General features: G+C 32.5%; 1 protein-coding gene across 1 annotated transcript in view; it reads right to left on the reverse strand.

Moving 5' to 3' along the window:
* The window catches only part of LOC105251054 (neurotrimin), a 170,375-nt gene extending 155,061 nt beyond the window's left edge, over positions 1-15,314 (reverse strand). The window contains exon 1 of the mRNA XM_011257560.2: positions 15,156-15,314. Within this exon, the coding sequence (XP_011255862.1) occupies positions 15,156-15,228 (73 nt within the window). The 5' untranslated portion in view covers positions 15,229-15,314. The remainder of the gene's footprint in view (positions 1-15,155) is intronic.
* Positions 15,315-15,592: the final 278 nt, after the last annotated feature.

A 15,592-nucleotide genomic window follows, 5' to 3' on the forward strand; every position in this document is an offset into this window, starting at 1 on the left:
TAGCTTCAAGAATACTAAAATAGTGTCATTTTATCGTTTTTTTTTTATACGTATCTTTTACTATCAGTTTGAACTTGTATAAAGTAGTGCCCCAAAAAATGTGCTAGGAAAAACTTTAAAGAACAGCCGGAAGAACGAGAGAGAGAATCTTTGTTTTACATAAAAATATAAATTTCCACAAAGATAAAGGAAGAGTCGTTTGATAAAAATAAAGGCGAGCACATGTGATGTGAAGGTGTATTCCGTTTGTACTTGTATTCTAAAAGACAGCGTTTACGTTAAACGCTTTTGTCGATACTTCTCGTCGAAATTCAATTAAGCGCTTTTACATCGATTTCTAGAAATGATTACGGATTGTATGTAACAAGGTTGCAAATATACGATACAATGCGCTTGCAATAACTGCGATACATTCTATCCAGACGCAATATACACTCTGTATATTTGGTGGTTATAACAAAACGTTAAACCAAACATTACCTACCCGCATAGCTATTAACATGGCTTTATCGTTATGAATTTAATATTATTCGCCACAGCATTATGTTTATCGTATATAGGTTTGCATATAAGTTGCTTAAACTACGAATTTGTTCAAAGTGCCGCTCGCGTCATTCGCGCTAAGAATATTAGAAGAGGTTCGCGTATAGTGTGCTGAAAAAAAAAAAAATCTGTTACCGCGAATATAGAAATGTACTGTAGTCTCCCCAGCCGTTCAAGTTAAGCTTCCTGCATCCGCCGGGGCTTGACTAGCAGTGTTTTAAGCAAATCCTCTCCGTTTTACCTCAATGCGGTTCCGGATATAGCGGGCGGAGCGACGTCCACGATAAGCGCACAGGTTTGGCGTGGGTATGCGGATAATTCATGCGAGTCGTCCCGTACGATTGCACCTTATGTACATCGTAAATAACGCGACTTTCTCGGACTATGTGTTCACGGAAGAACCCGAACTATGTCCTACGTACTATGTATCTACGAATCATTGTAGCAGTTCCGGTTGTCTCGTTGCCCGATCGATATCGTGTAGTCTTATCCAGCGAAGCGTGAGCAGCTTCGTGCACGTCTTCAATCCGACCTGAAAGACCTTCGTGCTTCAGAGACGGAACGCCTGTAATACGCTCGTTGTCGAAGCTGTACAAGAACGCGTTACATCTGCGACGAATACAGGATAGCTGTTTGAAAAGTCGCGACACTACGCTTGTAATACGATGTAATTGCGACTGCTCGAAAGCACGAGAACAATCGAAGGTTTCCTTTGCGACGAGCATCAGAGATCACTCTCCATGATTGTATATAAAGATACAGAGGAAAAGACTGAAAGTTACGACAGATTTGAATTCTTTAATTAAATGGGAGAGTCAGATTGATGGGAGAATGTTATGAAGAATATTCAGATGTTTGAATGAAAACTATTTTTCGCAAAAATTGACGATTTTGGACAACTATCTCTTTAATCAAAAAATACAGAAATGTAACGAATTTAGAAATTAAAGTAAACTATACACATATTCAACAGAAAAATAAATAGTACAGTATTTTTGTTTATTAAATTAAATAATTTATCAAAGAATATACATTTCTGTATAAGATAAATTACGACATAAATTTATTGAGTTCTATTATATTAGAAAATAGAAATTCAATTCCTCTAGAAAGACTATCTTCAAATATAACACACTTCTTTTGCCAGCAGATATATTTCACAGTCATATGCAACAGGCCGTTTTTCGATGTTACCTCAATGTGGTAGTTGCAGTGTAAAGGAATTCTAAAGGTGAGCCCTGGTTTCTGCAGAATAGCTAAATCGCATGTTGCATACGTAACATAAGACATATCGCCTTCTGGAAGTATGTAACGCATTTTCGAGGGAAATGTAGGTGATAGTCATAGAAAAGAAAAATTATAATGATTGCGTCGGTCTGAATTTTAACAAGCATTCCCAGAATCAATAAATATAACAACTACTGAGATTCACAGAAATAATAATTTAAAACAAATACTTTTCAAAATAATTAAACGTACATATATCGGTGTGCGTTAATTGGAAATGTGTAAAAAATTATTTTCATGTTTTTCAATTTAATTAATATGTATTATATAAACAATCCCGTTTAATTATACTTCAACGTAAAAAAATAAACTAAACCATACGTAAAGCAATAAGTTCGCAAACTTTGTATAATATCCGATATATAGCACAAACAACCGTAACAGCTCTTCGATATTTTAGCCATTCACGTATGACGACACTGGTGAATGCTGATGTTTAAAAGTTAGAAAGAGCGGGGAAAGCTTCTTTGGTGGCTCGGATGAAGCGGGATAAACACCGGTATATAAAACATACGAGACGATCTTAACTTGAAACTGCCTCCCAACACCTCGGGGCATAAGACGATCCCGCTTACAATTCAAGACATACATCCACCAGGGCAAGGATGGTAAGGGGAAGCCGGTCCACGGTAGGTTCTCACGCGGTAAACGAATTAGGGGTTGATTTCTCGGGTAGGTGGCCACCTATCCACTCTTCTCGAGTATGGCACACAACAACCGCGATCCGGCATGCTCCATATCGTGCTTCCTTCCGGTTATCTATCGTTCTTCCACCACGAATCGGGAGGTAAAGGGTTAGGTATACTCGTGGCAGCGAGCCCGTGGTACGAGAGATAAAACCAATCACATGGCACTATACACACAGAAATTTATTGCCGCAGATTATCTGGCGAAAGTCCAAACACAAACACATTTCTTTCTTCGGCCACTCGTTGGACGGGCTGTTAGGAACGGAGAGAGGGAAGAATGAACGAAGGGAGCTAGCGAAACTGGAGAGAAGGGAGGAGCGAGACACGCAACTCGGAAGAATGAAGAGAAGATACAGTGAGCGAGAGAGCGAAAGCTTCGACGATGGGTGTGGGTCGCCGAGCTTTCCGCTTATTCTTCCCCTCTCACCCTTTTGTCGCTTGTTCGCCTACGCCATTCGGAGTTCTCCACGTTTGAATCTCGCGGAAACAGGGGATTTCTCGGCAAAGACGTGCACCGCTTTTTATTGTCAGATAGACCATTTGAACAACAGCCAACATAGCAATCCGAGCCCTACTACGCGTAGCGTTGTCTTATCCTTCTCTTCTTGTTTCCTTTTCTCATTTTTTCTTTGCTCCTCTTTATGTTACATCGGTTGCATCTTTAACGCGATCTAATTTGTCTCGGTTCTTTTTGCTCCAGATACATGATTTATGCGTTTATAAAAGAAAATAAACCATAATGTATGCATTGGAGACTGAAATAACGTAAGATAATGCTTTACAGATGGATATACGAATTAATCGCGTAAACAATGTAGTTTTTTGCAACATAAATATAGAGATTTATATTTAACATTTAATAAATTTTTTATAAATTTATATACATTATTATATAAAATAAGTTAAATTTAATATATCAATATCTATTTATTTAATTGAGTTTTTACAAAAGTCATTCAAAGGAAATCGACATGTTAAACTTATAAATACTTATAAATACAAAAGAAAGCTGATAGAGATTAGGAATTACACCTTTGATCGATTGAATAGCCAATAATTTTAAAAACGATTATAAAGGAAATGAATATCATTTGTTGGCTGATCTAATGAATATCATAATGGCAAACGATTTTATCGCTAAAGAAGTGCTTGTTCACGAGTAAGGAAAGAAAAGCCCGGGGACAAGAATAACATGTACCTAGCACATATGAGCATTTGCACAGAATATTCCGATATTCAGGAACTGATATTTGCTTTTGTATCCTGGCCAATAATCTATCTTCTCAAAAGTAACTTAACGGGAAATCGACGTCCAATGCGGAATACGCAAGCTACGCAATGGATCCGAGTATTTTCAGCAGCAAAAACAACATTTTCCACAGGGATGAGGCAAAGTCAAGAAGTTTTCCTATCCTTCGCGTCCGATATTTGCATAGCGAGATCAATACCAAATACTGCTAGATTGAGGGCATTGGAGAAATGGTCGCTATTGTACCTCGCGTGAAATACATAGTATCGGTCGCAGATCTAATTTTTCATATTTATGATTAATGTATATTTTTATTTTTATGATCGCAGTTGTAACGAAATAATAATATTGTAAAAATAATGTTTAATATCAATCACACATTTTTCTATATTGATTCTTTTCAAAGTATAATTAGTCATTTTATATAATGATATATATATATATAATTGGTTTTTTCAAAATAATTTCAAAATCTTTTAAAAGTCTTTATTAAATTTATCTAGTTGAAATTTTCCGTCACTAATCCTTATTTAAATTATTAAATTTATTAAAATTAACACCAGTGACGGAAATTTTAACTAAATAAATTTCTATCATGGAACGAATTTAAATATTATTTATAACACACAGATTTTAAAGAAATATTTAAAGATACTATACAAAAATAGACTATTTAATATCATATAAAAAATAGGACTGACTATCTTTATCTTTATTCAGCATTCATAAATGTCACTCAGCAGCTCCGAGAAAATGGTAGCTTTTGTCTTCTTCTCTAGGTAGTCCATTCATAGTCGTAGAAGTGGACGGTGAAGCAATCGTTCCAAATCGGTCGTTAGTAAGAAAGTCATTCGGAGAATCTTTCAACTTGAAGAGAGAAGGATATCTCTAGAAAGTTTCTATCTATAATCGTTGTGCGGTCTTTAATCTAAAATCGCGTGAAATCTAAATCCTTCTATTCTCTCTATTCATTCGTTTTATTCTGAATTACTGATTTTCCTAAAGAACAATTTCAAAGTAATTAAGAAGCATTATTAGGTCGTGTACTATTGAAATTGGAAATAAAAATGTTATTAATTCAGAATATATATATATATATATATATATATATATATATATATTTAAAATATAAAGTGTAAATAAATTTAAATATTAATTCCTCCATTCTTTCGCAGTTTAAATATACAATTATTAGTAAAATATTGTACTTTGAAATAGCAGAGAAGAGAAAGGAAGGCATTACCTGAACGATACAACAAGCCAATTACATACTAATAATTAGTCGACTACTGTGTGTACGCAACAATACAAGTTTTCATAGTAAAGTTTCTTGTGCGTAGTGCGTACATATCGTAAACATACTTAATAACACAACTATGTTAATTAACGGCAACGCGATTTATCTTTCCGCTAATGTTTCCTAATATCTAATAATGAACCGATAAACATGGGCCCATAATACACCTTTGTTTGCTGTTACTAAACAGCTCGCTCATTTTAGTTGATTCAGTATTCCGTTGCTCCTCGCAAATCAAGCTTATTCAGCCCTGGACCGGTCTTTAATTTGCGCAACAATGCTTTTCGCGCGCTAAGCGCTGCGCGGTTTAATCTTCGTTGAACGTTCCGCTTGTGTCCGATTCGACAAGGTCCTATTAAATAATATCGTGACATTAGAATTGCCACTGTAAACTTCGGGCATTCCCCTCCAGTATGAAAGCGGGAAAAGTTTGCTGCGAGATGTCAAACAGTTTCTACCCGCAAATACCGACAGACCGTGAAACTTTGAGACGATGTACCCACCCGTACCGGGTACAATACTTCTTGGCATTCCCGGCACAATAGCAGTCTCTTGCATGCTTTATTGAGAAGTTTGCTCGAGGCCCCGAAAGGTTAACATGGATTACAGCGACCGCGAAGCTTCTTTCTAATACTTCTAATTCCCCGCATCCACAACTTCTAACTCTCTGTTAGTACTTCAAGAGGTGCCAAGGATTCCGAATCGATCACAATGTTCCTACTCGTAGCAGCGGAACTGTGTAAATTTCCACCTTCGCATCGTCGACGTTTCTCATTAATCGCTGATCGATCTCCTTACCGGGTGATTAACGTCTCGTACAGCGATAGGAAAAGAGTAACGGCAGTAAGGCCAACAGGAGATCGAAACTAGAAGAGAACAATCAAATAGGGGAAGGAGAGAAAGAAAAAGAGACTGGTCAGCAGGGGCAAACGAATCGACGTATCTCCAAATGTAAAGGGTAGCAGAGGGTTGTGAGCTCGAGCGTGCTTTAGTAAGTACGCTATAAAATGCAAAATACACACGATCTGTTACATTTACAGAGTATAAGTGCACTGATTATGTACGGGCTGCTGATTCGTCAAACGCAAACAGTGACAATTATTCGTCTTCTGTGTGTCACCTAAGTATGTAGCGACACTCGCGTTGAGGTATTGGAACGTAAAGAGACACGAGGCATAATTTCCTCTCATCCCATTCTCACATCATGCACATAATGAATACGCGCATGACGGTCGCATAGCTATGTCACGTGTCAGGAAGGAAACTTTGAATGCCTGTCATCATGAAATAGCAATCGCACACGTTATACCGTGATCATATGTCATTACACAGCGTTTGAGCAACAATGATGATAAGAATCGTATCTCATAGCCAGGAAAAGGAACCGGAAAGTTTATTACGTGATAATGCTTTGCTTTCAGTGAAGAGAACAAAATTTGCATAATATACGACGCATTATCATGCAGGATGCAAAATTCGATAACCTATTTAACACTGCTATCCTTTTGCTAAAAGAGTTCTCTATAAGATATTATTAATTTAAATTTTTTTGTGCATATAATGCATATAATTTAATCTTTTCATATTTTTACAAAAGTTTATGTAAAAAGAAATTTTAATATCTGTATATGTAGATATCTCTTGTAAGGGGAGAAAATTACGTATGTATAAATTTTTAATTGTATTATAACAAATTTAATATATAACACCGATTCAATTGCAAAATAATTTTAATGTTAAACGATAAAAAGAATTGCTAGATGAAGATATTTATAATTGTATTTTATCCTTTTATAGTATACGAGTTGCGAACATCCAATAAAACGGTAATCGTTATACTCAGTTACGTGGTATTCTGCTGCAAAAAGTAAAAAATCTGCTCTCGAGAAGATGGATTTTCTTCTGAGAAAACTCGAGAGTAATAGCTTAAATTTCGCGATCTCGCTGTTACTTATTGGAACGACGTTCCCGTCTATTCGTTCATTCGACAAATAGAGGCTTTCCTTATTACATTGCTATGCAAACGCAATGTTACGCATTCAATGTTGACACACGTAAACCTTCGTTCCCCAAAATCTAAGCATTCGATAGATATCTGATTGAATGCTGCCAGCATGGTTTTTTAACTTTGCAATGTTAAGGAGTGTGCAAAAATGGGAGAGAGTTATAGTTGATTAAAGAAAAGTAAAAATTAGATGATAAGTTAATAACCGTGTCTCCACGAAGATCCAACAATCTTCGTAAACTTCGTAAACGATGACCAACTCGTACGAAACTTGGAAGAGTGAACGTCATTTATATCACTACTTTACAATTACGTTGCAAAATACTAAAATATGTTCTAGTTGCATCAATAAATAAGTTTCATAAGAAATAATTTTAATATATTTTCAAATAAGCTCAGAGAATGCAAAGAAGTATAAGTGTATAAAGAATTACAAAAAAAATAAAGATTACAATGCATAATAATTTAAGATTTATATAGAAAATAATTATAGAGAAATCTCATAATAAATAGTAAATCAAAAGATATAAGATCAAAAGATTTATAGAATAAAAATAGCGCCTATCTTACGTTATTATAAAAATAAACAATTTAATTATGAATAATTTGTAACAAATTGTATATTCAAATAATTTATAATAATGAAACGATTTTTCATAAAATTGCAAGTATTTGGTTGTAATTCTGAGCTATTCTAATGAATATCGCATTCCTAATTGTAAAAGATTAGAAGGAAATGTGTATATCGTAATAACGTAATATTGCAGACAGACGGTGTAACAGTGCTTGCTCGTTAACGTTAAAGTCTTACATTTCGTTTCCGCTAACTATGCCTGAAATTCGTATTACGAGAAAAGCTCGATTCACCGCGTACAATGTTTGCGCGTTCCCTTTCGTGCTAAGAACAATAGTTCAGAAAGCAACCTACCAAAGAGCTTCCGTTTCCGGGGTTACCGAAGGTTCGTCCCTTCTGTACTAGTTGTATGCTCATATGTATGCATGTTGAGTTGTCCTATGCGTGTGTGTATAAATCCGTGAAAAAAGTGAAGGAAAGAAGACGAGGGAAAAGTGCAGACGGGTTTTGCTAAGATAAATAAAAATATTGCCGGATATTACTACGTAGAATAAGAATCTTAATCAGTTAAAAGAACGTTAAGTAAATTATATTTTTTATTTCAATCACATACAATTTATATTTATCAATTCAAAGAATCAATATTTACGTCAAAATAAAAATTCTATTAAAATACAACATAACATATAAAATTATAAAACATTTACAACAATTGTGATTACTTAACAACCTTAACAACCTTACAAACTTACAAACTTACAAACTTAAATTTCTAAATAAAAAGCAGTATATCGTATATTAATTTTACTTTTTTTTAATAGTTTGGACTTTTAGCTCTTTTCTATATTTCTTTAAAAAAAATTAACTTTAAAAGAATGTTGAAACAAATTATTAGGTTAACGAATAGAGAAAATTCTTGATTAATTCATTCGTTTTAAGTAATATACACTACAAAATTAATTCCTGTATTTTTTGCGCAAACCATTGAAAGTGATACAAGTATCGGTGCATGAAAACGCACTAGCGAACTGCAGAGACAGAATCGGTGTCATGGTGGTTGCGGCCGTGTCGGCAATCTGAACGTGCGCAAAACAGCGCTTGCAGCTGACGTTTTACGCTTTGCGGTAGCTGATGGTAGCCAGATAGGTTTCTCGAATTGTCCTCCTTCCCGCGCGCAATCATCCTTGTCGCTTCAACCTGGCAAAGTTCGCGCGATCCTGAGAACTGACCTCGGAGTATTCATGAAAATTCAGACTTATCGAGGTAACAGTCGCCGTGCCAACCTTTCAAGCTCCTTAAAAGTATTCCGCGATTGGAAGTCTTTCTAGGACATTGATATGATCGAATCCTAAAAGCTTTACGTCCCATTTTCCTTCAAAAAAAGAGCATTTCCATAAAGAATTATTTATCAAAATGATATTTTTATTTTTATTTATCAAAATGATATTTTTATTTTTTTTATATAATTAGTTGACCTTAACCTGTTAGAAACATTCTATTAATAAATAATTTGTACAATAAGATATGGTTATATTGATAACGTACGCGATATAATTTGCAACATGATAAATTCCTTCATAAAATATGTTATCCATAAATCTGTTAATTAAAGAAGATTACGTTATATTAATCGCAGTATCATCCATTTTAATATAATTTTCTAGAACAAATATACATATATGTGTAAATTTATGATACAAAAAAGTTATTGGCATATTTTCATATTTATATTAATAATGTTTTAGCAATAGCAATATGCTACAATAATTTATTAAACTATATATTTATTATTTTTATGTTATATGTTAAATTATATTCATTCATATGTTATATGTTAGCTTAAAAAATTTCAAAGGATGGTACTTTTGCGTGTAGTCTACTTTTTGGTGTAGATAAAAGACACTATGCAAAAGTGTGTTTTCCTACATTTTGCTGGTTTAGCTTGTTTTGTGCTTGCTTATACACCATTGTGCAACGAACGAGAATATTTAACACGTAGATAACAGACTAAAATGAGGTGGCAAAAATCGCGCAATTTCCATCAATTACAAACATTATATAACGTCTCGATTACTTGATATTCTAAAATGAATGTCCAATAACAGAAAAGAAATGGATATTCTATGGTTGGATGTACAAGGAACAAGAGGTAATTGGCCATTGGACGGGTAACCACGTGGAAATTAATTAGCGAGCCAATTTAACTTTAACAACCGTTCGATTCTATAGAGTTACCAACGAGGTGTGTACATTGATAATAATTTCCTCGAATGCGCTATCTTACCCGAATATATCCATCGTAAAAGTTTCCCAAGTTAATTTTCTGATCGCCTGTTGATTTTACCGCGAAACAATTTCATGTGGAAGAGATGTATCTTAAGGCTCTTCATAACATTTGTTTCTTCCATAATTCCACCGATAATATATTTTAAGTATACATGCGATATTTATATTCAAAAAAGTAGCTATAAAAAATATAATTATAATTATAACATATAATTAATAAAGAAATATGTACTCTAACATATTAGACTAATCTAACATTATAAGATCTAACATTAAAGATTATAATTTAACATATTAGATTATAATTGAAATAATCAAAGATATTTCTGTATCAATAGTCACAGTATAAATGTACATACATATATATTTATAAAGTGCGAAAACTCCTTCAGTCAAGTATAAATACGGGCTTTTGCAACAAGATTTTATTTCCTTAAGAGGATTCAAAACTTTCGATTACTGCTTGGACATATATGTAATCTTGACCTTTCCTTCAATCGATCGTCTTGAAATTTTTATGAAGTAACAAATCTGCTGCTGTATACGTAACTCTAAGCTTCTAAAATCTTCATTGGAAGTCATCTCAAAATGTCTATATATCACGGCTGTATATAAATATAATATATAAGGATTCGTAAAACTTAAAATGTGATGAGATGTATAAACATTTAATTATATTTTAATAATCACGATAGTTTATTTGTTTCTATTTAATATATATAAATGTCAAATGTGTATACACATTATAATATTCTATATATTATATGAGAGTTTAATAAAATGGTTCATGTATACCGTATGATATATTTAGTAATATATTACGCGTATTATTTATTACGCGTATTATTATCTTTTATAAATATGTATGTGTTATAACGGTGGATTTTCGCATTGATTTTGATTTATTCTGATAGTTGATCAAAATTTATTAAATTTTAGCAGTTAAGTTATAAATTAGCATATAACATGCATTAATGAGGCAAAATCTAACTAACTAAATTAATTATTTAAATAAATGATATTCTTTGTCAGTTTTTATATAAAGATTGGTGCGCATTCTGTTATATAAATGTATATAAATCTTTTAATCAATTAAAGCCATTTGAATCAAAAACTCTGATTAATTTAATTTTCTTATAAAATAACATTTACATTTTTAATATTATTTTGTTAATAAAGAATATAAAGAAATTATTAATATTTTTATTGATTTATACCAAAAAAAGATATAATAAATTATATACTTAAAATATTTGTCGTGCAGGCAAATTCTAGACAAATTAAATCAATCGGATTGAAGTGGCTTTCAAGAAATTGTATGTTATTTTAAACAAGAATACATATAAGTTGACTTGATACGTATTATATCACGCGTCTCGTATAAGTTCAATTCTCTTCGAGAATGAGCCCATTGTTCATTAGAATTTCATTGAACATGCAAAGGAGACAGAGGAAAAACTAGCCACATCATACGTCCTGATACATATGCGTCAACTCGCTGAGCTAAATTTTCCACGATATTTAGAAGCACCCGAGCACCGAACATCGCATAAGAGATCGTCCGCTCAGACACGCGTCTCTATTTGCATAACAGAGGCGCGTTGCATAATGGAAATTGGCCCATGTTGTATAACATTGCGTGCTTGCATCGTGTGCGCACGCTGCCCGCCGAGAAAGAGAAAGGAATTTCTCTCATTCGCGTGCTAGCGAATAATTAGCAGGTCTGCCCGTGACATGAAGTTTGAAGCTGTTGCTGACTGGATATGCACAGCTGCCTTACATTTCCCGCATTCCTTAGGCAGATTGGGGTCACTAAATAAGAAATTACCTCGCACGAATACGGCTCGTAAGTTTTCCCATTACATGAAAGTAAATCTTTTCTAACAATATAACGCGAATATTTCATTAATCTCTGCCTGATTTTGTTATGATAAAACGATAACCACAAGAAGACGTTAACTACCGCTTTTATAATACAGTACACGCATGCATGGAGCACGCATTTAACTACTATTTTCATATCATTGTCATCATTATTTTAACATTACTTGTTACGTATTATTTTATTATGAAACTTTTATAACAAATATGAAATACCTTTGTATTTGTTAAGTGCGCATTTAGTGAGACAGGTTCATAAAATGCAAAATTTTTAATCTCTCTTCTCTTTAAATATTTTTATATTTTGATAGAACAAAGATTTTTCCTTCTTTTGTTTCTTATCATGGTAACGATTTTCTCATTTATTTTTATTTTTTGCAATGTAATCCCGAGTAATTGTACGTTCATATCAGTTCACGTAGCAGAAAGTAAAAGATTGATTACAAGTGTTGATTGATTAAAGTAATACGCCGGATAATAAAAGCGTATAAGCTCCAAATCGATTATCATGTTTTAAGGCTGTTGGTACAAGAACATTTCAATTCTAATCATCAAAAAGACGAACAGATACGATCGATAACATCTTGATAAGAAAGCTACAATCATGTGTAGCAATGACGTTTAATGACTATATGATGTTTGTCACAGTATAAATTAAAAAGTATAAATTAAAATTTAAAATTAATAACGTACATTTTTTAGTACAAATCATAATTTTATAAATATTTTATAGTCAGTTACTCTTTTATCTATCTAAACGCAAGCAACACTTTAATAAATATTCTAATGGAAATTATGACACAAAATATCACACTGCAATTTGTATTTCCTTCCGTTCGGACACAGTTATCGGGAAATAATTGCATATCATGTAATCACTTTATGATGTAAACTGCAAAACATTAAATTTCTGATTTATTTCATGTTCAATTTTGCTTCCATTTATTACGGCATTGCGAAACCATTGTGCAAATAATGTTTTAAAGTAAACTATATTTTACACAATACAGTCATCATTTAAATAATATTGTACAGCAGTATTAGAGCTATGCATTCAAACCATGATAATACTCTTGTGTTTGTGTGTCTGTGTGTGTGTGTGTGTGTGTGTGTGTGTGTGTATGTGTGTGTGTGTGTGTGTGCTCAATATAATATTATATATAATTACAATAAATAGAAATGCATACTATATATTTAAAAAATCTTACAAATTTTACAGATGAGATAAAACAGAAAGAAGTTTTTTCCATCTTTCTTCCTGGTAAGAAAAATGAAAAGACTCCCATCAAAAATTATTATGGGTAAACATATAATTTGTACTAATTTTAATATATGAACATGCAAGCAATAGATATAATTTATTCTTCTAGCAATGTTTATATTAATCACATCGAGCATTTATTCCGTAAAGATTCTCTTAAGAAAATTCAAAAACAATAAGAATCGATGAAACATTAATCTGTTCAAACTTTAATTTTTATATGCGATGATAAGACAATTATGAGTGTAACATGTTTGAATTTACCGACATATCAGTAAAAAAAAATCATTTACTCATATATCATATACACACACACACACACAATCTTATTTACCTGCAACTTATATCTCTTCATTAAATCGCGAGTATTTGTATCTCATCCCTTGCAAACTTGAAATACGATAAATTGTGTATATCCAGTAATTTCTGTATGTATGTATGTATATTCAATGAATCCCTATTATGTATATCTGTTATATAGGATTTTACTTCTCTCAGAATTTACTTTTTCTTCTTTTATCTGATAACAGAAATATTAATTCTAAAATGTTAAATTTATATTATTGTAACATAATTATTATTTCCTCACATTTTGATGATTAACCAATAAGTGTTTACTTAAGAAAAACATTTGAAAAATCAATAAGAACAATAATCAATTACTACACATATGTGTACATACATAACATACATACAAACGTATAATTTAAAAAATATTTTACTAATATATCTACTGTATTTTTTGTTCAAAATTTATCACATCTTTTGATATATAAATATAAAAAAAATCACACATATTTTAATTTATTTCAATACAAGTAGAATTAACATATAATATTAATGTATTTGTGCGCTTTAAAAATGTATCATTTCGTACCGTCCGGTACCTGTGCAAAGTATATGTACAATATTGATCGTTGCTATTCACCATTTACTTGCTCTTTTTATTTGCACTGTGTTCTCGTTTTCGTTTTTAAAAATGTGAAACGGGGCAATAGTCATGCGCCTATCCAATCCTTCATTCGATAAATCATCAGTTTAAGCAAACTGCTCTCTTTTCTATTTTCGCTATCTTTCTATATCATTTTATAGCAATTGCTATTATTCCCGCCTACTCCGCTAACAATACCAATTAACACTTCCATAAATTCGAGGCTTTTTCCGTTTTCTCGCAGATAATACTTCTGTGTCACGCCACCATGTGCACTCCACAAATTCTCATTTAATCGTGTACGCGGTTTTATCGTTATTTAAGTCTTTATTTTTATATACTGAAAAGTTTACAGGAACAACATACGTTTCGTTAGCTTTATACTATTGTGAATAAAATATTAACAAATTTATTTTTTTACCGTATTTTATATTTTGCACATATTAATAACTGTTTTAAAGTATTTTATGAATTCATATATATCCTGCAAAATATGTATGTCAAATTAATATTAAAGAAAACATATGCACGAAACTCTTTTAATTAATTTAATATCAATTTATGTGCATTTTTTAAATGAATATTAAAACAATTTCTTGCATCAAATTTTATAATATGTATACAATGTGTAAAGTTTAATCAAGTTGTACAAGAAAGATATCCAACAATTCTACAAAAGAAACTGCATACACTCCAATATCTCTTGCAATATTACGAAACTAGAACAATGCAATAAAAAGCATTAAAAAATAGTGAAATGGTGGCATGACTTTATGAAGAAAGTTTCGCAAAATGGCATGTCGAGTTAAGTCAGATTTATAGTATAACCATAATGGATGGTATACGAAGAGCTTGCATTCGGATGTCGCAGTTCTTTCACACATTCTGCTGAGTGGACTCGAATTTTTTCTGTTCAATGTAAAGCTTAATCATTTAATTTTCATAATCTTATTTATTGTTGTACAATTTGTCACGAAAGATTCTTCTCCTCGAATCAAATTAAAACTAACAGCTTCATAATCAGAAGATTATTTAAGAACGGGAAGCACTTTTATAATGATCATTAATTAATTATTTAAATTTTCAATTTAAAAAATCATCTCTTCAATCATTTTTTGACAAACATTTTCGCAAGTTTATCTGCGTACTTACCTTCGGATGAATGCGCCAACGTAACGAAGATCCACGCAGTCCACGAGACAAGGATGGCAGTAATTATTGTCATATTTATTACTTTTTCGAAAGTTTGTGTCGTTTAATTTTCGTCACGTTACGCACTGATATAAAATCTACGCGAGCCGGAGTTCAGATGCAGACTGACTTGTCGTTCGGAGTCCAGCAGGAGCAACACGACACGCATGCGTCCTGACTTCCACGTGCCTCTCTCTTTCGTGTCTTTACTAGTCAAAGGGACAATTGTGATTTCCCAGACATCCTCATTCTATCCCATTGCGCAAGAGACCTATGTTCGAATGCGCCTTCGAACGTATCATATGAAATGTCTCTCTTATCGTTTCTCTTATATTGTTATGATATCGATTCTAGAAGTTATTGTGTGCGATCGCGCAATCTTATATGATATGATCTTA

This window comes from Camponotus floridanus, unplaced genomic scaffold, assembly GCF_003227725.1.
Source record: "Camponotus floridanus strain SB8 unplaced genomic scaffold, Cflo_v7.5 scaffold73, whole genome shotgun sequence".
NCBI lineage: Eukaryota > Metazoa > Arthropoda > Insecta > Hymenoptera > Formicidae > Camponotus > Camponotus floridanus.